Here is a 25,635-nt window from a genome sequence, read left to right as displayed (position 1 = left end):
TTATACACATGCACAGATGTATGTGGAAAGTACTCTCACATTCGAAAATGACTTCAACAATCTGTTCTTCCTACATGAGGTAGAAGTAAATGAGTTAACTACACTGTGATTTATCATCTCAAACCTGTACTCATTATCTTGCCACTTTTTATTTTTGAAATTGTGTATGAGTATGAGATCTGCAGTAATAAGACCAGGGGCTGACTAAAACAATAAATCAGGACAGGAATTTGACTCCATCGCAGGCACTCGTTCACCAGCCCACGAGACGGCTAATTTTGTTGATGTAATGGAAACCAATAAATTGTGCCAGTATGTTCATTTGGGGAAAAAGTTCCATTGATTACACATAGTGCAAAGCTTCGAGACTGACCAACAAGTAGTTTATGTAAGTTTTCAAGATGCTATGGGCAGTGTGAATGTAGAGGCCAGCAAACAAAACAACACACTTTTTAAAGAGTGAGTGAGATAAAGAGTCGGCTTAAGTGTTTGTACATAAGCTACAACAAATGATGTGCTCCATCTTGAGCTTGGCAAATGAATGAATAAAAATTAACATTTTCTTGAATGCCTATCTGCTATGTAAATAACATTAATTTAGATAGTAGATAATAGAAATTAGTACAATTAAGAGTTTTCTTTTGCCTCAGAATTTTAGTATTTTTTCTTTCAAGAAGTTTTGTATTTTTCTCTTTTTCCTGCCTCCTCTATATCTTACTCAACACAACTGAGCAGCACTTTAATTGTGATGTTTTATTGGATATTTGTAAGTACATGTCTGTATGTTGTTTTGTCTTCTTTCCGTTGCCCTAAACTAAATTAGTCTCAGTATTAATTTTATTGTATTTTAATGTATTGTATTATATTGTATTGTAATGTAAGTTTGGTGTTTGATAGAGAAGGTCCCTTCACCGGTGAACAAGTTGCTGAAGTAGGATTTAGCTGTGTCCGTGGCAGAGGTCTCTTTTTCGTTTTTCTCTCCTTCTGCTCCACCTTTTCTTTTCTTCTGACGACCACTGAACCACTGGTAATTGGTTCATCGATTCTGTCACCACACAACACTGTGTCATATATAAGAATAAACCAAAGCAATATTTCTACTTTAAGTACATTTTCCTGAGATCATTTTGTAATTTTATTTACAGTAATCAAGGGTTTGAATGTAGGATACATTTTTTTTTTTTTTACGGTTTTGTCGTAAATGATCTGAGGGCTTCTTCCACCACTTCAGCCATCTTCAAGTGAAAAATAATATTCCCCACACTGATGAAAAAATGCTTTATTGGAAACAAAGCACGGAAATCTAATCACATTTCTCAAACAAGAAAAAAAAAAAGGACAAAAACACTTCTCCATCAAGGGAGTCATTTTGAATACCTATGTAATAGTAAAAGGAAATCAATAAAGGTAGTGGAATGATTGCAAAATGACCTAATTACAGTGCAGCCATGATTCAAAAGCCCTGGCATGTGTCTCAGATGAGCAGATTTTCTAAGGTGTGTGTATGGTTCAGTGTGTGTCCACTAACGAGGCAAAGAAACACACACTGCTGTGTCTGTATCACTGAAGTGAAACGCTAGCTACGCAGGAGCTGAAGGTCAAAGCGAGCATCCCTTGAAAACCATCCACAGAATAACCGCTGTAGGTCACACTCTGCTGAGGCAACATAAGGTGACGTCCAATATCGTGAGATGTGTGCTTTCGTCTGCGCGCTCGCATGAATGTGTGTGAAGGCTAATACGCTCTGACAAGCTGATAACATATTTCTTGTCAAATCGTTTGACATCATTAACTAATAAAGATTGATTGCCCTTTGTTCCCCGGGTGTTTGTGCTGTTACCCTGCCGCCCTGGTGTGTGCATGTGTGTGTGTGTCTCTGTGTGTGCGTGTGTGTGTGAGCTTGCAAGAGAGACCAGGAGAGAGTGGAAAAAAGGAGCATTTGAAAAGCTCAGGGTTTTCCTATCCACAGATCAGACTCCGGCTGAACCCAATCTTCTCCCATGATGCTTTGCAGGCGGAAATTTTGGAAATACTCCAGGCGATGGCTAAAAGACAGAAACAGAATTGAATAAAGATGCATCAAACCCACAAACATAAACTGTATGGCTCCTTTTCTGCATTTATCTTCTCAGGTGTTCATAAGTGCAAGTTATTACCTCCACCAAAAACTACAACACAAATTATCATGTAACTTGGTGAAAGGATGCAGTGTGGGTCCAGAAAGACCATTTTAAATTTTGGAGCAGATCTGAATCAAGGGGCAGATCCAGGAATCTCATGTCACTTTCTTTAACACTTTCTTTAACATCCCAAGGCGTTTTCAAATATTTTCATAGACTTTTGAGAGAATAAAAAATCTGGAGTGTTTAGGGGACTGCTATTTATGAGTGTGCATGATTTGGTGCAGATCCATATAAAAATCTTTCATGGTTTCATAATGGGACTGTTGGGACTTGGCGGAGGAATGCATTCTCTGAATGCCCTTCTAGTGTGAAAGTGGTCCTGTTAATACTTTGACATACAAACTTGTTTTACGATTTGTAAGATAAACACTTCTCAATCTGGCAGGAAAATGGAAAGAATGGTGCCACTATCCAATGAAAGACTTAATTGTGGAAAAACCCAAGATGGGAAACATGAAATCCAGTGTTATCACATATATCAAACTAAAAGTGTAAGATATCCTAACTTCTGCTGGGTTTTTCTGACCCCTCTTTTCTACATCTGCCTCTCACAGTCCCTCTACATTTGAGTACAGCACAGTGTAAAATGTGAAATCATCAGCATATTTGATCTGGCAAAAATGTTTTTATACAAGATGCCCTTCGTAATGCAACCCAACCCATTCATTTCATCCAGGTTTGGACCGGCAATAGGAATGAACTGGCACGTGCATCCTTAGTAGCCACAGATTTAACCGCCAACCCAGGGATGAGTGGAAAACCTGCTCTGCCCCCTGAGCCACAACCCCTCCCAAAAATGAAAATTATTCTTTGGAATAAAAGATAATTGGAGGTTTTTAAATTCTAATGATCTACATTTAGAATAAAAATTGAAATAAGGGTGATATTTGTTTCAAACAAAAGTGAGGTAGTCCTGATGATTCATTTAGAAACATGGTTAGCCAATTTAAATATACTTCCCAGCATGCAGTAAATCAAGGTTAAAACACCCCAGGAATCTAAAATGAATGCTATATGTGTTTTTATACATATGTCCCTTGGATGTCAGATGATCTTCTCTTTACTGAATGTGAAATATTTTTTTTACAACCTTTAATAAACCATAAAGATAAGTGTGTACTGACCCTTTTCCACTGGTCAAAAGCCCTCTAACACCCACTAATATTTTATCGGCAATGGGAATGTTCTTCATTCGCATTCACTCCGAGTAACAACTCTGCAGTAGACAGAGGTTTTAATTGGCTCCAACCCACAGTGAAGGAAACGTGACACCTGGTTAAACGTGCTAATTCAGCAAGACAGCGATCGTGAGTGCCACAATTTTCAAAGCGATTGTGATGTCGAACATGACATTCCAGGAAAAAAATGAAAAGTAAACTCCTCTACTGTCTATAGGAAATAAATCAATTGCCTTTTTTAGCAGGTTTACCTGCAAAAACAAATGTGGGCATACCTGATAATTGTGATGTAAAAGAGGTAACAGCATTCACAATGTCTGAACTAAGCAACAATGAAGCTGGGCTGAGATTAAAGAAATTGTGAGGAGATAAAGCTACAAAAGAGAATTCATACATATTCATAGACCACAAAGTGGATACAGCACACAGACCAGAATTAGTTTACCTTTGAGTGAATTAACTAAAGTAAAATTCTGGGTCAAGTAGAAGGTAATTGAGGGAGAAGAAATTAAGTTAACAAAACAATGTTTTTGTTTCTGAATAATATCTGTGTCGATGACCTACATGACTTTGAACAAACACTTGGGATTCTGCATACTCACAAGTTTGGTTTTTGGCCTTCCACTATCTCGTCCTTGGGAATGGAGTAGAGAGCCTCGTACGTGCGCTTCTCTCCTGAGCCGTGGATGGCGTAAGAGTTCATCTTGTTAACCTTGGGAGGGAAGTACGACCAAGGGAGGAGAGCTTCACCCATCCACCTGTCCCCTGTGATTGTGGCATTAAACACCATCGGTAGTTGTTGCTGGAGAAAGAAACAAGTGCATAAATAAGATATATCTACCACCCAACGCTAAAAACATCTCTCAATATTTTCTGGATGTCTGCCTACCTGGAAGGCTTGGCCGACTCCTGATAGCAGTAATATCAGATGTTGTCCATGTCTAAAATAAAACCATAAAGAACATGTTTTATTGTTCTAGTGTGACACCATACTGGCCCAGTAGAAGATATGTCTCTGAAACTTAGGTTTAAAAAATGGGTGTTGTCTTGTATTTCAAGACTTAACAATTATATGTTCATTCATTACAACAAATATTATTTTGGAATGGAGCAAGTGCCAATGTAACTGTGGTCTATTACAGTAGTGTTGAATTATTTGTTGTAGCCTAAATATTGCAAGGCCAAAAAGTAATGCCAAAATATAGGTCGGACAAAACACTGAGAAGTCATTAAAAACCAGTGTTTACATCTATGTAATTGTTACAGAGGCAGCTCTTCTGGTTCAAGAAGTGAGAGACCACATGTGACTAGAGGAGGCACTGTTGCTCAGTAATACATAGTGTTCCTTTAAAAATGTTTAGTCCAGTTTAACCTACAGCAGCTTCCTAACATGTTCTTCTGCTCCAAGAGGAAATAACGTCTCCCTATATCTTCACTGCAGAAATGAAAAGGAAGAAAACTGTCGAGGATTGCATCTCTTGCAGATGATGAACTAAAAAAGACTAAATTGTGAAAAGGGTTAGACATCAGGGAAGGAGAGTGAGATAGGAATTAACTCACTACTCAGCTGACCGGTGGACCCTGTGAAAGTGAGCTGTCTGCAGATACCTTACAGAACAAAGATTTTGATAAGCAGCCAAGTGCTCTTATACTGTCAGATGATTACCTCAGATGATATATCAGATGAAAATGAAAGGTCAAATGCAGTTCAGATCTATTCACTGTCAGTCTTGCTTCTATGATGCTCACAGAAATGTGAAGGACGTTTGGATGTAGCGCTCTCTCAGAGAGGTTAGAAGCAAGTCCTTGAACGACAGTGGTTCACTAAAGCCATGAACATGTTGATTCTCCTTTTCTTCCCTATAATATCTTGTAGTGTAGAAACAACAACAACAACCTATGTCATATGTTATGAGAATGGTCCAAAATGATGTGACCATGCATTTTTTCAATGCACAATACTGCCCCCAAAACACAAGACAGTGCAGCAGCTATGTACTTACGGACAAAGCTCCACTTCCAGGTAATTTTCTGTAGTGCTATCAAGGAAGAACGACTCAACAACTGAGGAGATGAAGAAGAAAACAATAAAGATAAGGCCTTTAATCATATAATAAAGATTAGAAAGTGTTATTAACCTCATCAGCACCCATTCTTATTATTAAATCCTAATCATTTGAATCATGTACAGTTTAACATCATGTAAAAGTAAGAGATACATAAAGGTTCAAGTAGGATATGAGGACCAACACGCCCAGTGTGCTCATTATCTACTGAGATTATAATGGGATTGGTTTCCAATCTAATAACTAACATTAATGAGGCCAAATATGTGGGGCTCGTTAGCCAGAAATCGAACTTACTTAAGGTCAATTAGATAGAATTGTTGTTACTCAACCTCATTACAAGGTTTAATTGCTGTGTCACAATAGCAATGATAATGCAATTACTATTATGACCTCATAGACACAGATAGTCCCTAGTCTCCCAAATTTCATTGGTCTGAATTCAGAATTTTATCTCAGCTCAGAGAGATTGCAGCACACAGACTAAACAAGTCATGGCTGAAATTACAGTGTTACAATATATACAGCTACTGTCAGGTGGAGACCATAGACGCATCACCTGTGCCTGTTACATGCAATCTATTACAATATCTAAAACAGAAGGCTGTAAATATAACAGTAGGTTGCCTTTTTTTGCACATTTTTCAGGCATTTTTCTGCCTTTATTGACTCGAAAGTGAGTGTGAAATATGGACAAAGACAGCGGGGGAGGACACGCAGCAAAGGCTGGATTGGGACCAAACACACAACTGCTGCTGCAGGAGGATTATAACCTTCGAATGCAGGTGGGAGCCCCAGGAATACTTTGACTTATTGGAGAATATACTTTTTAGTCAAGAGCTAGCGTTTGGTGAGAAGCTGATTTGGGAGAGTGGCGTTATAATCTTCTCATAACTCTACAAGAAACCAAATGAGCAGTCAATCAAACAGGTTGTCCTTAGAGGGTCACAGGGGAGCTGGAGCCAATCCCAGCCAACATTGGGCAAGAGGTGGAGTACACGCTGGACAGGTCACCAGCATATCGCAGGGACAACGTACAGTGATAAACATCCATTCACATTCATACCTACGGACAATTGAGAGTCTCCAATTAACCTAACCCCAATCGACATGTCTCTGGACAGTGGGAGGGAGCTGGAGAAAACAAAACAAATAGGGAGAACATGCAAACACACGGAAGACCAGGGTTTTGTTTCTTGGTGTGAGGTGACAGTGCTAACAACAATATCACCATACCGCCCTTTCGAGTAAGCATCTGTCAAAACTATTCCTTAGCCCTGCAGATTTAACATGCAGTTATTACATTTGCTAATGTGACTTCATACGTCAAATATGTCATTGCTGCTCTGCCTTCCATGCAACCACAACCTTCATCTCTATCAGACTTTTTCTCTTTACATACACTTTGATTTTGGACACTGTATTTTCTCATGAATATTCTTGTTATTGATATGCTCTGTTACACACGACACATCTATTGCACTTCTGTCCATCCAAGTATTCCTCACTTTTCTGAGGTTTTTGCATGTAAAAATTATTATTTTTAGCAAACTTTGATTTGATATCAAAATGCATTAATGTCACTGTATCAGTCATGTAAATCTGTAAATCTCTAAATGCTATGGCCTACATCCACAGTATTTGCATCTCTAGAAAACTGTATGCTGCGGTACCATACACACAGCGTCTCTCGGCCTGGACTCCTACCTTAGTTCTTACCCACCTTCATAATCCCAGAGTCCAGGGAAGGCCTGACTCGGGGGTCCTGCAGGAGCTGCGGGGTCATTGAAGAAGGGACCGAACACCTCGATCTTCAGTCCTCCTTGTCCGGGAGAGAACAGGATCCTGATGGGCTCGTGGTTCACGGGATCACTGTCCCAGGTGCGCTGGATAGAAAACTCCATCAGTGTGAGAGGACTGAAAGAAAAACACAAATCATTCAGAATGAGTCAAGTCTGCTGTGACTAGTGACACAGTGATGTAGATGGTAAACTTACAGAGATGCACAGCACAGCAGGAAGTGGATAAGAGTCATACATTGGAGTCCCTGAGCTAACCCCATGTTGTTAAAGCCTGCAAAGATAAACTACTGTCAAGTGTGTCCCAGCTGAGCCTGTCGTGTATTAAAGTACTCACTGTTGGGCTCTTCATATCAAATACACGTCTATTACTCAATAACTAATGAAGACAATAACACACTGACTTCCTGGAACTTTGAACCATCAAAGTGTAGCAAGCTGATGAGCTGTAGTGTCAGATAAGATCTGGACAAATAAAGGAAACAAAACAGAAGCTGTTTTCGAAAGTAACTTTCTCCTCGCCAACATATATTATCAGAAAATCATAACGACCGATCCGGACCATTTACCATTTATCCCAAAAACTGTGTTCCTATCCAAGCTAGCCGAGTTTAACAGCAGCTATTTCCACTTCCAAAATCGTCACATGTGACAACGTGACTCATACTGGAACTAAAATCAAACAGCTGACTCACTTTTCAATACGTACAGGTTCGGTTTATCCGAATGAAGCGTTCCTGTTCAGACCGGAACCTTTCTTCTGCCACTGCTGCACAAACGGAAGTATTTTAGCGAAGCACACCCTTATAGCCATTGGTTGTTGTTTGTTTGCTTTGAACGGACGGCGGAACCGAGGAGAACCAAAACTCCTCTCACGTCTCCGAGTTTCACTCTGTCGCCCGACACATAACACACTTACCTCGTAAGTGGCACTTCCCCCCAGGGTTTGGTTTTGTGTTGACACTCAGTCGTTTATTTAACACGTAACAAGGTTTAGTTAGTCAAGCTTTAGCCGAGATTGATTAGCTGCGCCAGCTAATGCTAGCAGCAACCCCTAACAACACCAGCTAATACATGTTTTAGCATCTTTCTATCGTCGTTAGCTCAAGTCACGTGTTACTGACACACTTTTAAAACTCCTGCACTGAACTGAAAACAGCCACTGACTCATCCAGTGGGCAAATCGGAATTGCCTCTGCTTTAAATATAAGGTTTCACTGCTGATCGATTTCAAGCTGTCAACGCAAACTGTTTGCTTCTGTTCAGAGCTCAGCATCACTCAGCATCACTCAGCATGGATGCAGAAGTTGAGGTTTTGCGTGATCAAGGTAAGAACTAACCAGGGAGGGTAGCGCCAGTATATTGTTGTATAAGTGGCCAAACTAAAAAGACCCCAAAGGGTTTAGATGGACAGATCATCACTGTATGGATACTAGTTACACATACACACACACACACACACACACGCACTATATATATACTGATACTGCAGTAGTGATTTGATGTCAACCAAGCTATTCATTACATAGACACATCTTTCATGAATACACCTGCCAAATCATAGAACTGGTTGTTCATGTGCTTTTGCTTTGGTTAAGATACGAAGGCTTATTGAATTTTACCCTTTCATAAAATTTTTATAACTTTGTGTTTCTGTTTTCCTTCATTTGCTTTACTGCTCACATGCATCTCATTCTCTTTCTCCATCTGTTCACTTTCTTCTTTCCTAACAAAGTGTTCATGTCACTCATGGGTGACCTCTGTATAATGAATCTCTCATCCGTTCAAAGTTCTGAATGATGCTGGCAAAGACTGAATTTCTCTCAGATGTTTTCAAGATGTTTGTAATTGCCTTACTCTGCCTTCACTCAACTTAATTAGTGAATGATACAACTTAAAAGTCCTGAAAACTTGAAACTTGTTAACCCTGAGTATTGTTGTGAATGTGCTTAACTGTTTCTTTGTTTTCAGACCACAGGCTAAACTCTGCTCTCAGTCAGCATCAGTACGGGCACCACATTCAGTCCACATCATCTCAGGTATAAAGTTCTCATCATAAACTTTTATTAACTGTCAAATATTTGACTTAACCAAATGTTTCTGTGGCTTTTTTTTTGGTGTGTTGTATTCATATTATTCTCAGTATGTTTTTCAATAAGACATACAGTACATATACATATACGGGGATTTAATCAGTTCAGTATCTGTTCTCTGTAACATGCTCATCTATATCTATTTTGTTTTCATGAAGGAAACTAAATTAAGTGAATTGAAAACACCATGACACTAACCACCATGACTCCTGCATGTCTTATGTCCATCAGGTTGAGGAGGAAAGAAGAACAGGGGCTCCTGCTCACTGGATCTCAGACAGAAGGTCAGACATGTCCAAAGACTTTCTTGTATGGCAGTGCACATACAACCTTTTGCTGATGTCCACTCACCATGGATCCTTTTTTTTCACATCATCATCATCATTAATCTGTGTTACAGTATGATGGCTCCTCTGATCGCAGAGTATGATCAGCACATGGATGAAATGAATGAGCAGTTGCAGAGATATCAGGTAAAACACACTTTAACAAAAACCTTTACTAACTCAGTTATGGCAGCAATGTGAAAGGATGCTACAAACATGAAATATCTTACCTTTTACTTCTGAAAGACCATAAACAGATTGCAGATATATGGAGATGTCATGTGATTGAAAAAGTCTTGCATCATCTTGAAAATATCAATTCGCAGGTTGGCTGCAGGTCCTTGGCTGCAAACTCTTAAAAGGCCTCAATTTTAAATGTAAAAGGCCTTAAAAAGTATTCAGCTGTCTTAAATTCAGATTGAATGGGCTGTAACTGCAAGAATATCTCTACTTCTGTCAGAAGTTAAGGAATCATCAGTTCTGGTATCTGCTGCGTAAGTCTTTTTATTGTTGAGTTTATGGGTTAAACTAGTGCCCTGGTCAGCCAGCTAGTTTGTTTATTAACATGGGGAAATGCTAGTTTTATGATAAGTGTGTTGAGAATGCAACAAGTACTTATGAAGGAAACTGCTGTGTGTCAAGTCTTTTAAACTTTGGACAATGGAGATCAAGGCAGTAGAGTCAAATGGACATAATGTGTTTGCATGGAACTGGTATATTTTCTATTTTGTTATGTTTTTCTATCAAAAGTTTGGTTATAAATTTAACTTGGTATTTCTAAAGTCTTGCATTTAACTGCCCAAGACTAAAAGATAAACCTGTGCGATCTTTTTCCTCATGAACACGAAACCCCTCTATTTCTTTGTCAATTGTTACTTTTCATATGTGAAAACCTGAGCCCTGATTTGATTGCAGGTGCTCTAAAATCGACCAGGATGTCTGAACTGATTAATAACGAACGATTTCCCTCTGGTTTTTAAAATAAACAGGCGCAGATGACGGATGTCAAAGTGAAGTTGGAGAGGGTTGTCAAAGAGAACGAAAGGTAGCAATTTTCTACTGGTGTCAACATAGGAAGAGTAGTGACACAACAGGAGACATTAGTGAGGATGTATCACAGCAATCAACATAAGGTTATTCGACAGTATCAGATATTATGTTGTTTTCTGAGTTGGATTATTTTACACTTATAAGATAAGGTTACAGTGAGTTGTTAAGCCATTTACATTGCATCCAAGATCAAGATTGTGGTATTTGATTTAAAATCACAAACTATTCACAAATTTAAAAGTATGAATGACGCCTTTCATATAATTCCTCAGAATCAACACTTATCTTTTCAAGGTTGCATGCCGAGCTGAGGGAGTCTGTAGAGAAACAGCTGCATGCTCTGCCCGTGGCTTCAGGAATGGAGGGCAGCACACTGGAGGAGGAGGCAGTCATCAGGAACCTCCAAGAACAGGTCCAGCTGTCTGAGCAGGTCTGCAAATTTCCATATGTGACATCTAAATCTTTGTAAATTAAGTCCACAATTGCAATTATGTGTTTATATAATCTGCATATTATTTGTCACAAAATAATGCAAGGAAAGGCATTTGTTTGCTGTCTCGCGGCCCATGTACACACCATCTGGCTGCAGCATTGCGTTTTGGCTCCGTCATGGCGGTTGGAGACTTTCAAGCTCCTTTTTTTTCACTCTGGAAAAAATAAACGTGCTGTGTAGAGATAGCAGAGAACCAAGCTGCTCTAATTTTGAATAATACACTGCATTTGTCCCTAACTTTGTCTTCACACGTACATGGTACCAACTACTGTTTTTGTATTTGTAGTTAATGAGAGAGAGAGAAGAAAAGTAACCAAACAAAGGAAGGAGGGAGAGATGGGGACAGTTTTATCAGAAAAGTCTTTTGAAGAATTAATAAAATGTATTACCATGCACAATAAGACATGTAAATTATTTGATATAAATGAGAGTCTATTTGGCGCTTGTTATTTAAGTACGTGATGTCATTAAGGTTGAATTGGGATGCTATTGCGTAGTACAGGAACCGCCTGGGTTCTAGGCTATTGTAGTGAACAAATTCAATGTTTGACAGCAACAAATGATTGGCTGGTTGATCATGGCAAAATCTGATTGGATTACTGTTAACATCCAACAGTCAGCTGATAAGAAGAGGTAGGCAGAGTGAAAGAGAGCTTTTTCAATAAATGGTGATTTTCGGAGTCACTCCTCAGATACCTGCAGCACTGCTGCTCTCTCTCTCTCTCCCTCTCTCCCTCTCTCATTTACACACACACCCGTCTGTCAGTCAATAGAAATCCAGTCGCTTCTGTGGCCTGGTGGACTGTCAAAACATCCATAATTCCAGGTTTTAAGAATCTTAGGCAGGCAGATGTCTGCATTACTTTCTGCTTTAGCTGTGTGCCCATGGAAACATGGCTGCGATGGGCACACATTCCCTCCAAAGAGTATGAGAGTAAACAAGTTATTTGTCAACAGAATACCGGGTCATTCTTGTATACTGTCAGCTGACTGTGAGACCTGCGGCAGAGGATACTTGCTAAGATGGTACAGATGCCAAAGGATTGTTTTTAATAGCCTTAACAATTTTATCACATGGTCAAAATTTGAATTGGTGGTTAATGGTTTAACTGTATATGATCATCCCTAGTTGCAGCAATTTGTGGAATAATTGATCAGCTGATCAGGAGAGAATGTTTCTGCTAAAACAGATTGAATAATTGAATAATAATGTAAGTGCTTGTCAAACATTCTCTAGCTGAATCATTTCAGTGTAAATGTCTTAGTTATATGTCCCAGTAAACTTTGTTTGCTGCTGCTGGATGCTGTTGTGTGTCCACTTTGTTTGATTTTAGAAACCAGATTTTAGAAGAAATACTATAACTCTGCATTCAGTTGTGGGCAGGTGGAAACAGCCACTTTAACTCAAACTTGAGTTACATGAATGAGCGATTTTTTGATTTTTTTGTTGACTTGCTCACTTGCCAAGAAGAATCCATCTGAAAATAAGACCAATTTGGAACCGGTTAGAAGACATTATTTCTCTTTGAATGAGTCCAGCTGTTTTCTATGCTTTGTCTGTTTGTCAAATGCTTTGGTTGTGTTCTTCTCATCTAACTCCAAGTAGCAACAATGTCCTTAGCTTACATGACTGTCTCTCCTGTGTGTGTGTGTGTGTGTGTGTGTGTGTGTGTGTGTGTGTGTGTGTGTGTGTGTGTGTGTGTGTGTCTGTGTGTCTGTGTGTGTGTGTGTGTCTGTGTCTGTGTGTGTTTACTGTGCATGTGTTCAGGAGCGGGTGCAGGCCATGGAGCTGTGGCAGACGGCCGCCCAGGAGCTGGACCGGCTCCAGCAGGTCTACCAGAAATCCATGTCGGATGGCCAGGTCCACGATGCTCAGAGACAGCAGCTCAAGGTTCAGTTCTCGTGTTAACATGCAGAACCAGCACATTATTAGATCTTTAATGTTTCACCACTAGATGGAGCTTTTATTATAACAAAGCAATTAATTAGAGCAGTTAATGTTTAATATTAGCATGAGGTAATTACATGCAGTTACATTTCAGTGATGTCCTCTTTCTTCTTGCCACAGGATCAGCTTGTTCAGTTCCAGCAGCACTCGAACAAACTCCAAGTCACCAATCAGAAGCTGGAATCGGTAAGTGACGGTTAATTAAAAGTGTGTTAAATTATTGCCTCCTAATTAGCCATGGGATCGAAATGGTGTGCATTTCTCCGAAATGAACCCTGCTCTAATAATTAATCTTGCAACTAAGTGAATTGGTTTCTAAATCACTCTGCTAGTCAGCCAGAACTTTCTTGGTTGCATAATGGACTGTCATTTTGCTTGGTAATCCTCTAACTACCTTGGATTTTTCTTTTCTCAGCGCTAGGCTCTGTCGCTCTCCCTCACACACACACACACACACACACACACACACACACAGGTATGCCTGATGGTTATTTTGGACATAATACAACCTGTGAAGACAGAGTAATACTATATCCCTCTGATGCATTTTTAATGAGAGGAAAGCCCTTTTACTCCCCCTCTCTTCACTTATCACACATGCGGTCTCTTTCAGTCACCGCATGTTGGCACAACTGACTATGTAACAGTGAATGACAGACAGAGGCTCCATGGGTTTGTTCTAAAAGTACATACAAAGCTCTGAGAGAAGTTTTAGGGAAAGTTGGTTTTGAGGGAAAGATGAAGTCATGCCTCACAAATGGCAGTCTTGTCTTTGTTGCCACACTCAGACCAACCAGCAGTTGCTGAAGACGGTGACAGAGCAGAGCGCAGAGATGGAGGAGCAACACAGTCAGCTCAGGTGACAGAGCTCACAGAATAAGGCTATAATTTGGAAATTGCAGCCAGTTTTCTGTGTTGTTATATGTTTCAACTGTTGTTGTTTTTTCTCTTTCCTGCTGTAGACAAGCCAAGACTGAACTGAGGACAGCCACAGCCAAAGTGGATGAGATGACCAAATTGCTGCATAATGTCCAGAACCAGATACAGAGACGGGTCAGGGAAAACAAAAGTGCAAAAGAAAATTAGTTGTTAATGTCCACCTAATGGCAGTGAAATTGGATTTCTGGTTTCTTCCTCTGCCAAGGAGGCTATGTTTTCATCCCTGTCTGCATATTTACTGTGTGGTTGGTCTGTTTGCAAACAAGATTATACAAAAACTTGTATTTCAGATTTATTTTTTACTTTCTTTAACATTGACTTTCGACGTTTTACTTAATTTCTCAAAGACTAAATAATGGATCTTGATATAAAGTATCGGGCATATTTAGGGGACTGATATATTAACCAAATAAAAATATGGATCTAGTGAATTGTAATGTTCTTTCACAAGGGGCCGTTGCACCTTGGCAGAGGTATGAAGCCTCCTGACTACCAATCTAGTTTTGGCTGATTGGCGTCACCTTTTGTCATTATATGGAGATTTGTTCTAAACAAAACCACACATTTATTTTATTACTCTGCAATGAAAAATCTGGTTCCCTGCAGCTCTGCTCTGAGAGCTACATGTGTGTGTTTGTGTGTGTATCTAGGAGGAGGATGTTGCAGAGGCTCAGAGCCGTGAGGATGCGGCCGACAGACGGCTCCAACAGCTCCAGGCAGCTTTGAGCCAGCTAGAGGCCAGGTGAGCATTTTTAATCTGTCAAGTATTTAAATTATTTCTCACATTTCTGTATCATAGAACTCTCAGATGTAGATTCCAGACTGATGAGGGGAGAAAATTGTTCAAGTTATGAGTGCAATTTGACAAATCTCAATGTGCTTTAAAAGTATGATCAATATATGATCATTTAAGTGAATTTAAATACATAACAGCAGCACGACAACATCAACAACAGAAGAGCGTATGGAGCAGCTTTATGTTTGAATCTCAGAAGTAATGGTGTTTTACATTAGAGCTATAAGGTTCTGTTTTTCTCCCCTCTTCTGCACTGCCAGGCTAAAGGCATCATCTCAAGAGGCAGAGTCCTTTCGCAGAGAGCAAACTGTGTGGGAGAGGAAGTTGGGGGAACTGCAGGCACGTTGCAGCACCCTAGAAGAGGAGAAGTATGAGGCCCTAGCCAAAGTTAGAGAGAATGTTCAGGTGGCGGAGGAGGCTGCACTGCAAAAAGACCAGGTAACTGCCATTGTTTGCTCTTTTTCTCTTCTTTAATCACTCTATCCTTTCTCCCTCGCTTTTAGTCTTTTTCCCTCACCAAGCCTCCCCCTCAGTCTATTAGGCTCTACTTTCCACTGACAAGTGTCCACATCCTTTCAGCAACTTTTTCCCACTGAAAAGTGAGTCTGTCTTTGCCCTCTCCCTTCAGGCCTTGTTAAGAGAGAAACAGAGGATGGAGGAGGTAGATAAGATGAAGGAGGCCAACAAACAGTTGATCCAGCACGCTGCGGTCCGCACCAGAAAAGAGGTGGGGAGATTTGCATGACTCTCTGAGCAAGAACACAAGAACATATTACAAACATCCTCCGCAATAACACTGAAAGAGTAGAAGACAGAAAAAAAGAAAAATACAGCCACAACAAATTACCTTCACTGTTCTATCACGTATCCTCATAAAAGCACTGGATGATATCATGCTGTTTGGTGCCAAACCTCTATATTTAGAAGAAGTTGCATATATCAAAAATGTTAAGAACAGCCTTTTGCCTTTAAAATGAAGAATGTGGAGCATCTTGTTAAGTTACCTTTTAATGTAAATCTCACAAATAACACAATACCTTGGCTCATCAGCCCCACATTATTGTGGTGTCAGGACTTTGAAAATATTGTGTAAGAAACTGAGTCTATTTCATAAAAGAACCGCAAGCACTTTAAGGAAAATGCCTCTTTTGTGGAGGTCGAAATTTGATATTCAGAAGGATTTCATAGTTTCACAATAAGGTTGGTTCAAAATTTGGATCCAAGAGTGAAACCCTGGTGAGCATGAGTTGGTTTTTTTTCTCGTAGTATAACAATTAAAAAAAAAATATATATATTATGACTAATTATCTAAAAATCTAGGGGTTTTTTCAATGTGGCCCGAATACTCGTCATACACATGCAACCACAACCTTTAGCTGTACCATTCCCACAGGTTCAGTCTTTTTTTACCCAATAAGCCAAAAGCAAATCACTGCTCTGTCCTCCTGCCTAGCCTCGGTTAGAGACCTGGTGATTAATGTTCTATTAATGGGTGTTCTTCATCAAGCCCTTCAACTGTTTAATCCTGTTAATGAAGCTGCATACGACTTCGGTGCTGGCTGTCATCTTAAGGTCTGTCTGGCCTTCAACACGAAATGAAAATATAGAGATTAACCAATGGTGCATCAAACTTTCAGTAAATTATGAACCAAAACTTGGCTTTGATTTTTTTTGTACCTTCCAGGTAACTGGTAATTTTGTCATAGAGTTGGTGGTTAAAGTTGAACAATGCAGCCGAAGTGTTTTGAGCTTAATATCCTCTCTCCCTCATTTTCATTTAAAACCAATCAATGTTGAGAATAAGCACATGTGATGAAGAGTTAATCCCCAAACTGCTCCAGTCAGACCTCTGACTTACCTGAGGACTTAAGAACCACTCAGACGTTTATGCATGTGGGGTAAAGCCTCATAAAATAGAGACCTGACCGTAGCATAATGTAACTATGTATTTTCAAACAGGCCCTATTTTTGTTTGGATCTTCTACACCCATACAAGAATGCACAACTGCTCTTCGCAGTTCCATATTGTTGGTTGTAACGTGCCCATAATTGAAAGAATGCTCCCACAGAGGTAATGAATAACAAAAACTGTGAGCAAGCAGATGTGGATGTAAACAGTGAAGGTTTAAGTATGTTTAAGCAAACCCTTTTGCCACTTAAAGGTTCAGTGTGTAGAATTTTGTGACATCTAGTGGTGAAGTTGCATGTTGCAGCTGAATACCCCTCACCTCACCCTCCCCTTCCAAACATGAAAGAGAACCTGTGGTAGCTTCAATTTAGATGTTTAGTTTGTGCAGTTTCGACTATTGTAAAACACATGGCGGCCTCCGTACAGAGGACCTGCTCCAGATGCAAATATAAAGATTTTAAATAAAAAGGGCCCAAATCACCCTGGTCAGTACACTCAGTTTGCCTGTGGGAAACTATGGATACTTATATACTGTTACACTATTACTGTCTATAGTTTGAGAGATAATGTAGAATGTCGAGGTTTATTCTCTTCTAGGATACTTCACCTTATCATCAATTATGGGGTGGAAGTGCAAGTAATTATGGGGTTGAATATTTCTTCATATCTGTCACAGTAGGCAGGTCATACAGAAAATATTTTAATTTTAGCTTGTAAACAGTAGAAACCCTTTATTAGAACAGTGTAATGCTCTGCAGCCATAATAATACACTTTTTACCATACTCTAAATATTATCTTTGTCACAATTATATAGTGAGCTTTGTCTCTTGCTTCGGAAAATGCAAATCAAAGTTTAGACTTTCTGCTTTTTATATTTCTCTGAATCTTTAGTATAAAGACAAATGCTCGTTTGGTACATTGAAGTAGCTCACTCCTAAAAACATGGTCCACACTAGAAAATGCTCACAACCTCAAAGGTGTAGACTGGTAATTTTCTGGTGATTTTAATCATTTGTATGTGCTGCCCAGTCAAAGCTGAAGTCTGGAAATTGATCATTTACGTCAGCTACTTTATGCTTCACTTCAACTTTTGAACTTAAGCTGCTGAGTTCAGTCTCCAACTCAAGTGCCTGCTTCTTTGTTGGATAAAAGTTACTGTCTATCATGCTGAAAGAAGAATGCAAAGCAATTACACGTCTCAGATCCCTGCAGTCATTGCCCATATTTGAGCTGTGTGACTTTATCTTTAACAGGTAGAAAATGTGCGCAAGCAGTACAACGCTCAAATCCACCGTATGGCCGAGGAGCTGTCTGCACTGCAGCTGGTAAGACCCTGTCCTCTAAGGACAAATTCCTTTCATAATCACACAAAATCCTTTCTTTCAGTCTCTACCTGACTCCTCATCTTTTTTCATTCTATCTCCAACCCTCCCCTCTCCCCGACTCTCCTTGTTCTGTCTCTCTGCCTCTCTGTAGGAGTGTGCCGATAAAGAGTCTCAGATTGAAAGATCCATGCGAGAGAGAAAAGCTGCAGAGGAGGAACTGGAGAAGGTTATTTTGATAGAAACCATAAAACCACAGAAAAGCATCTGCTGAATCTTGGCCCAGAGTTTAGTGTTTGATTATGTGATTTCATGAATGGGTTCGGGCAATATTATTGATTGTTTTCATGTTCTTTGTTTTAGGTGTATAAGGAGGGCAGGGCAGAGCCAGAGTTCAGGAAGATTGATGCTCTTCATCAGAGGTGTCTGAATGCAGAGAGGATGAAGGAAGACATGAGCTTGACTCTACAAAGCACCCAGAACAAATTGAAAAAGATGGACATGGAGTAAGTGCAGTAGTTAATACTTTGTATAAAAGGCAGGAAGTTAATTTCTCCACCTTTAATCACTTACTTCCACTTACATCCTCTGGCCCTCAGAATGACAGCTGGTGTTGCTCCTGTGGCTCTATCTGTTGCCAATAATAATGGTGGTTGTATCTGCCTTTCTCCTTCCTTGATCTTTCCGTCCTTCTTCAGCTACAGTGAGGAGCTGTCCCGGTGCCAAGAGGAGGTGCGACGGCTGCAGGGCTCTCTGGCGGCAGCCCGGGATGACTGCGTGAATGTCAGTGAGGAGCGGCTCCAACTGCAACAGGAGAACTTGCAGCTCCGGAAGGAGATGGATGAGCTGCGGAAAGCCACCCTGCTGGTCCAAAAGAAGGCCAAACAACAGGTGACTTTTTAATAGATAGTAGCAGAAATGGTTGAAGGAATAGGTTATTTCCTTTATATATATATAAAGTCATGTGACCTGGTGACATTTTGTTGTGCTGGATGCAGTTAAATACAACTTCTCTCCAGTATACATTGTGTTAGGACCAGCATGCATCACGTCAAGTCAGCGCTGAGCAGAGTTGCATCAAGTCTAATGCACCTAATGCCTGTGTTCGTATCTGGGATATTTTGTCTTCATTTTGGACAGTTGTAGGCAGTGGAGACATGTTGTCCATCTTTATATACAGTTTATGGGTAGTACTCATGACAAGAAAGTGTGTGGAAGAGTGCCACTATAACAACTGGAAAGCCAATTCTGAAACCAGAATGAGCCTCATTAGAGTGCATACCTACGCCAAGACTCAATAGTCCCCTTAAATTCAATCAAGCTGCACGAAATCTCACACACTCATAGATCAGTTCCCTTAATATGCCTGATTTTTTCATCAATGGAAAACAATTCCTGGATCTGCCCAAACCCTGATCTGCATCAATATTTAAGGAGTTCCTGCCTGACCCATACCACATCTCTCCACTAAGTTCCATGATAATCTACCCAGTACCTATTGTGTAATTGTGCTAAATAAAGTAATACATACTTGCATAGGGGCTATGGGGAAGTTGGCACAGGTTAAAAACAGAAAGATGGTGAATGAAAGACATGGTTGGCACACAAGACATACTTTCTTAAAGTCTACAGGTAATGTAGAATTCATTTTTATTAGTTCGCGCAAGGTTGGATACGTAAGGAGTCTTTATCTACTTAAATGAATGTTGGATCAGAAGGGTTAACTAATGTCTTCATACCTCCTCACTCCGCTGCCTTGCTCCAGGTGTCACAGATGGAGCACGAGTACAGCCTGAAGGAACAGGGGCTCGACGCTCAGGTGAGGGAGCTGGAGGAGACCAGCCGCAGCTCCACCATCGATCTGACACGCCTCCTCACAGCGCAGCAGAAAAGCACTCAGCGTTGGAAGGAAGAGGCCAAGAACCTGGTCCAGGCCTTCGAGACTAAAATCACAGGCCTTAAGTAAGAGCCCATGAAAATAGATGTAACATGACTAAAGAAAGGAAAGAGGGATAGAAGATATGATAATCTTCAAATATTCAAGGAACATGAATGGATTTTTTTGTGTATTCTCTAACAATAATTGTTATTGTGGATTTACTGGGTAATGTAAATAAATGTGAAGCGATTTGGCGCTCAAAGAGAATAAGCAGGCTAAGCAAATGTTTTGTGGTTTGATCAACCCTGCAAAACGAAGCATACAATGATAATAAGTAGGGCTGTAACAATTCTAGAACCTCCCCCAAAAAAATTGAGGTATGAAACGAACCATGGCTCAAAAGCTGAGGTCCGAACTGAACGGTGAATTCGGAGTCATTACAGCCCTGATACCCAGTCTAATGGAAACTTGTGATTGAATAACAGACTGTTCAGACAACATGTGTCTGCTCCCCAGTGTGAAACAATTTCACAAAACATGAAAAAAATGTATTAAAGGTTCAGTGTGTAGAATTTAGTGAAATCTAGTGGTGAAGTTGCATGTCGCAGCTGAACACCGCTCACCTCACCCTCCCCCTCCAAACATGAAAGAGAACCTGAGGTAGCTTCAGTTTTCATAAAAACTCAAAAGGTGTTTAGTTTAGTACTGTAAAAAAACATGGCGGCCTCCATAGAGAGGACCCGCTCCTGACGTAAATATAAAGTATTTAAATGTAAAGGGTCAAGACATTTTTTTACAATATAGATGAAACACACTAAAGAAAACATCACTAGAATTATTTTATAGTCATTTTCTGCCAATAGATCCCTTTCACCTAAATCTTACACACTGTGCCTTTAACACATAAGGGAGTTGAACTTAAACTGTCTTTATTGAATAAGAAAACAATGCTTCCTAGTGCCTGGAGACTTTTTTATTGAGTTTTATCAAAAAACACTGCATCAAAGATAAAACAACAGCTAAGGTGGAGCACCAAAGATTTTGATAAGTTGAAAAGAAAAATTGACTTAGCACTTGAAGTTGTTTTGCCCTCAGCAACAGCTGTAGTGTGTAGAGATTTATTGGAGATATTAAACCTTCTGAAACACCTGAAAATAAAGCTTTATAAATGTGTCTTTATCTTTGTGAGAGGCTGCTCAGCTCTTATCTTTTTTTTAATTCTTTAAATGTTTGTTTCAGGGGAGAGCTGAATCGGCAGAAGCAGCGTTCACACGATCTAGAGATGCAGCTTGAAACCTATCATAACACCATTACTGAGGTATGTGTCACAGAATGGTGATCTTATAAGGGGAAGTGTGAGATGTTTGTCCTTCAGTGTAGGACACCGTCTTCTACCTGGTGGGAAGAGCTGCCCTTTGCTGTTCAGGCCTGTTCGGCTGATGTTAGACTCTGCAAATGTCAAGCCTCATTTGTAATTGCACTCAGACAAGCATCTAAAAAAGGCAAGAAGCAGGAGGCATTTTACTAGAAACCTGCAAGATTAGCATTAAGTGATGAGCATCTGCCAGCGTGACAGGAAGATTTTGGAAAAGTTTAATTTCACACTGTCCATTCCATCTACTTTATTTATCTGAGAAATAGTACATAATTAGTTGGAAAGGGGGTGAAGTAAAGGTGACAAGAATAATGAGGTGACACTGACGTCTGAGAGGTTAATTCACAGGTTCAGAGAATGTATTATGATGCACAAGCACAAGACTGGTGCCAATTAATAATGTGAAGATTCCCGGACAGTTTCTGCATGATTTCAATGCCAAGTCCACATGTGTAAATAACAGCCAAGAAAGCATGTCTACCATAATAGATGGCGATAATTGCATCATGTGTTCTCTCGTTGCTTGGGGACTTCAGAAACAAAAACTTAAACTCTGTAACTTTTGTGCGCTCGACTTCGTGGAACTAATTGATATGCATGTGTTTGTGCAGTATGAGAGGCAGCTCGCAGAGAATCAAGAGAAGTCGAGTCGTCTCCAGAGACGACTAACACAAACTGAACAAAGGGCAACTACTGCAACACAGCAGGTATGGGTAACTACTGAGAGAAGTGGTGACATGGTACGACTCATACACGGAGAGATCTGTATTTTTCCTGTTCTCTTGTTATCTGATTGAACACTGAAGTTATTTATCACTTGTATTTATTTTTTTTACAGCTGAGTATGCTGGCATCGCAAAGAAGGAAAATGGCTGTGGTTGATCCAGAGAATTTGTGATGTTTACTTGTCACTGTTTTGTGGGAAAATAATGTAGCCATGTTTAGAGCACTTTGTTCTTTCTTTTCAAAATATGAAATCAATGTACTGGCCAAAGGCACAAAACAGAAATGCTGGTATTTGTGCCCTGGTGGTTACATGACACCAACATGTCTCAATTTTGTCAACCAATGTTGTTCCAATGGTTTTTATAGAGCATTATTTGAATAATATGTCTGATAAGTAGTATACAGGTGCATCTTGAAAAATTTTAATATTGTGGAAATGAAGTGTTATTTCATGTAAATGAAAATGTTTTAATTTAATTTAAATTTAAGTATGGCCTACAGCGCAAAAATTGTATCTGAAAATATTCTTATATATAATTTAGAATTTTAGCAAATTACTCTTAATACAGTGTAAATACTGTATGTCTCGATCAGTACACACAGCCATCGTCATAAGGAAGACAGCTGACTTGACAGTTGTCTATAAGATGATCATCACGACATCCTCCACAAAGAGGGTGAGCCACAGATGACTGAAAGGGCTGACTGTTGGCAGAGTGCTGCATCAAAGCATTGGTGGAAAGTTGACTTGAAGGGAAATGTGTGGTAGGAAAGGGTGCACAAGCAACAGGGATGACCGCAGCCTTGAGTAGATTGTCAAGCAAAGCTGAGTCAAGATCATGGGAGAGCTTCACAAGGAGTTGTCTGAGGCTGGAGCCAGAGCATCAAGAGCCACTACACAGGAAATGGTCCAAAACCCTCTTTTCGTTTGGAAGGTTCCAGAGACTGAAGGAAAAGTGGGGAGACACAGAATCCAAGTTGCTTTAAGTCCAGTCAGTGTATAGTTCTGCAGTCTGTGATGATTTGGGCTGCCATGTCATCTGCTGCTGTTGGTCCACTGTGTTTCATCAAGTCCAGAGTCATCAGCTGTCTACCAGGAGATTTTAGAGCACTTCATGCTTCAATCTGTTTCAACATTTCTTGACTTGATACTGGATTCATTAGCTTTAAGCCATAATCATAGAAAGTTGAACAAAAAGGCTTGAAAGATATATTTAATTATTTATTTGATGTGCAATGAAAATTCACTTTTCCATAATATTCATTTTTTTTAGGTGCACCAATTGAATTGAAGTTCTTACCTCAAACACTCCAGGTTGTGTCACTGAATCAAAATCAGGATCTACTGCAAGTCTTTTATAATAAAAATAAACCGCTTTGAAATACACTGTGCTCTTCATCGTTTCCTCTGTTTGTTGTGTACTTTGTTTTTGTTGTTGCATTTGTCAAATTGCCTGAATGAGAAAAAAGAAAGTCGTAAAAACAAACGTAAAACCAGCCACGTGCCCTTGTTTGGTTGCGGTGCATGCAGGGAGAGAGTGTCGTTGCTAGGAAACCGCCAACCTGAGCCCTACACCAGTTACTCTTGGACAAACGGAAAAGACGATTTAATGAAGCTAAAACATTGAATCTTGATGAACACTAGGTTGGAGATGAATACTGAACGGTAGGGCCGTCTGATAACTTTCCATTACAATGTTTACTGTTTGACACGATGTCCATAGATTTCAGACGACATCAGAGGCAGCTGCCTTTAAACTGGTCTCACAGGCTAATGTCTTCTCAACACATCGTTGGCAGGTTCGGTTGTCACCGGAAGTGTCACTACGAGTTACCGCTGCCACGATTTGAGTTTACTGGGGTTTGCTGCCTTCACCGTTTGAAATAACGTGAGACTATCAACTTAGCTAATGTTAAGCCAGGTTACTCAAAAGTATTGTTTGCAGCAATGTGTGGAAAACAATTTAAATGTCACAATTGTGGCTAATGGTTCGCGTAGTGTTCATGTTCGCTGCGTAGCTAAATAATACAACTCAACTTTAGTTTGGTACTTTTGTCTTTGATTTGATAAAACCCCGTGACTTTACGTTACCGCTGCATTTTAGTTTAGTTTCAGACCCAAGTTTGTTTTAAAGGACGTTTTTAAAAGATAAAATCACAAAATAGACAACATACGTATTTAACAAAAACATAACATAAAATTAATATTCAGTAATAAGTATTGTGGGACAATAAAAAGGAATCTTAACATGCATTCACATGTCATTTCCTCTGTGCTGAACTGCTCCTCTGTCCCACAGAGTGTGAGAATCATGGCCTCTACTTCTGCCAGAGACTCCCTGCACAGTCCAAGCAGGGAACAAGAGTCCACAGGTAGGTCCTGCTAATACAGAGCCTTTTGCTTTAAAGGTACAGTCTGTCAAATTGTGTGATATCTAGTGTTGAAGTGTCATGTTGCAGCTGAACACCCCTCACCTCACCCTCTTCTTCCAAACATGAACCTGTGGTAGCCTTTAATTGTCTTAAAAACTCAAAAGGTGTTTAGTTTGTCCAGTCTGGACTAATGTAAAAAACATGGCGAGTGTCCCCTCGATGTAAATATGAAGTATTTGAATATGAAGGGCCTTTTCTGGGTTAAAGAAAACTATAATTTATACAATTTAGATGAAACGAACTAATGAAAACATAATGAGGATTATTCTACATTAACTTTCTGCCAATAGTTCCCTTTCACCTAAATCTTAAACACTGGACCTTTAATAGAAATGTGCTAATCAGGTCTTACATGACACATATAGTATATAATCAATAGCTCTTGGTAAGCATACTCTTTTAATTAAGCGGTACTTAAATTCTGTTTGACACAGACGTCCGTGAGCGGCCTCACGAGCTCCCTGAAATGAGCAGCTCCACCATGCTCCCAAGGCCCCCGCTCCATGTTAAAGACCCTCAGGTATGACTTGGAAAACAAATATTAAAGTCAATGAGATTTTAAAGTATACAGATAGGAATGTTTTGTAGATGCCAGTTTTCTTCTCCTCAATGCAGACTGTGCTGAAGAGACGTGTGAAACGGAATCAACCCAGTCTTAACCACTTAAAAACCCAAGAGCAGATGCATTTTCCGGGCTGGTGCACTAAGTTACCTTCACCTCAACGAACAGAGGGGCCACTTGGGCACCAGAAACCGTTGCCTGTCCGCCTACCTCCTCTGCCGTCCACTACAAAGGTCAGTGACATGCAAGCATGAGAAGAAAATCAGCATTGCCAATGCCAATAGTATAAGATGGACATGTCCCTGAAAAATGTATCTGCTATGAAGTTATTTCATAAATCAAAATCAGCGCTAAAATCCAAGAATACCTGTAAAACCATAGCATTTTTTGTAATGATATTTTTGTTATCAAGCTAAAATGCATCTCATTTCTCCTGCTTGAACAGGTGAAAAAACATAGTGTTAATCAATCTTTTTATGCAAATGGTTGAATTTTGTTAAAGGCAAAAAGAATGTGTAGTTAAATGATCTGAATTCGCCTTTTCCTTGTGCCTCTCA

At 39.8% G+C, this 25,635-nt stretch overlaps 3 protein-coding genes across 11 annotated transcripts in view; 2 read left to right on the top strand and 1 right to left on the bottom strand.

Moving 5' to 3' along the window:
- Window positions 1-1,264: 1,264 nt before the first annotated feature.
- On the bottom strand, window positions 1,265-8,398 carry c8h4orf33 (chromosome 8 C4orf33 homolog). 9 transcript variants are annotated; one of them, XM_020084416.2, is made up of 8 exons: window positions 7,922-7,990; window positions 7,631-7,691; window positions 7,425-7,500; window positions 7,151-7,344; window positions 5,365-5,425; window positions 4,251-4,302; window positions 3,964-4,163; window positions 1,265-2,045 (listed from the first exon to the last, which is right to left on the bottom strand). In XM_020084416.2, the coding sequence occupies exons 3-8, from the start codon at window positions 7,487-7,489 to the stop codon at window positions 1,949-1,951; spliced, it is 669 nt and encodes a 222-aa protein (XP_019939975.1). In that variant the 5' UTR covers window positions 7,490-7,500; window positions 7,631-7,691; window positions 7,922-7,990; the 3' UTR covers window positions 1,265-1,948. The 9 variants fall into 9 exon arrangements, with proteins under 9 accessions (XP_019939975.1, XP_019939977.1, XP_069386034.1 ...); XM_020084418.2 differs by having other exon boundaries at window positions 7,796-7,986; XM_069529933.1 differs by lacking the exons at window positions 7,425-7,500; window positions 7,631-7,691 and adding an exon at window positions 8,146-8,398 and having other exon boundaries at window positions 7,922-7,995.
- On the top strand, window positions 8,018-23,487 carry sclt1 (sodium channel and clathrin linker 1). Its single transcript, XM_020084415.2, has 22 exons — window positions 8,018-8,148; window positions 8,493-8,554; window positions 9,198-9,265; window positions 9,551-9,603; window positions 9,720-9,792; window positions 10,635-10,690; window positions 10,990-11,125; window positions 12,957-13,079; window positions 13,257-13,322; window positions 13,925-13,995; window positions 14,099-14,189; window positions 14,726-14,817; window positions 15,132-15,309; window positions 15,500-15,598; window positions 18,035-18,106; window positions 18,258-18,332; window positions 18,467-18,609; window positions 18,802-18,994; window positions 19,869-20,065; window positions 21,222-21,300; window positions 21,969-22,064; window positions 22,196-23,487. Exons 2-22 carry the CDS (start codon window positions 8,521-8,523, stop codon window positions 22,253-22,255), a joined length of 2,055 nt encoding a protein of 684 aa, XP_019939974.2. The 5' UTR covers window positions 8,018-8,148; window positions 8,493-8,520; the 3' UTR covers window positions 22,256-23,487.
- A 124-nt stretch (window positions 23,488-23,611) lies between these two features.
- Window positions 23,612-25,635, top strand: part of dnah6 (dynein, axonemal, heavy chain 6) — a 54,186-nt gene continuing 52,162 nt past the window's right edge. The window contains exons 1-4 of the mRNA XM_069529930.1: window positions 23,612-23,749; window positions 24,384-24,456; window positions 24,951-25,036; window positions 25,132-25,311. Of these exons, the coding sequence (XP_069386031.1) occupies window positions 24,396-24,456; window positions 24,951-25,036; window positions 25,132-25,311 (327 nt within the window). The 5' untranslated portion in view covers window positions 23,612-23,749; window positions 24,384-24,395. The remainder of the gene's footprint in view (window positions 23,750-24,383; window positions 24,457-24,950; window positions 25,037-25,131; window positions 25,312-25,635) is intronic.

This window comes from Paralichthys olivaceus, chromosome 8 (genome assembly GCF_024713975.1).
Source record: "Paralichthys olivaceus isolate ysfri-2021 chromosome 8, ASM2471397v2, whole genome shotgun sequence".
Classification (NCBI taxonomy): Eukaryota; Metazoa; Chordata; class Actinopteri; order Pleuronectiformes; family Paralichthyidae; genus Paralichthys; species Paralichthys olivaceus.
Note: the sequence above shows the minus strand (reverse complement) of the source record. Positions and strands in the feature narration are given on the sequence as shown.

Bases quoted from the DNA above. Each gene is read 5' to 3' on its own strand.
- sclt1 (XM_020084415.2), top strand. From the start codon at position 8,521: ATGGATGCAGAAGTTGAGGTTTTGCGTGATCAAG. The intron at 9,266-9,550 runs GTATAAAGTTCT...TATGTCCATCAG, and splicing joins TTCAGTCCACATCATCTCAG to GTTGAGGAGGAAAGAAGAAC. The intron at 15,310-15,499 runs GTAACTGCCATT...CTCTCCCTTCAG, and splicing joins CTGCACTGCAAAAAGACCAG to GCCTTGTTAAGAGAGAAACA.
- c8h4orf33 (XM_020084417.2), bottom strand. From the start codon at position 7,489: ATGGGGTTAGCTCAGGGACTCCAATGTATGACTCTTATCCACTTCCTG. The intron at 5,426-7,150 runs GTGGGTAAGAAC...TCATCTCCTCAG, and splicing joins TGGACTCTGGGATTATGAAG to TTGTTGAGTCGTTCTTCCTT. The intron at 4,303-5,364 runs GTAAGTACATAG...GTTTTATTTTAG, and splicing joins CTGGAAGTGGAGCTTTGTCC to ACATGGACAACATCTGATAT.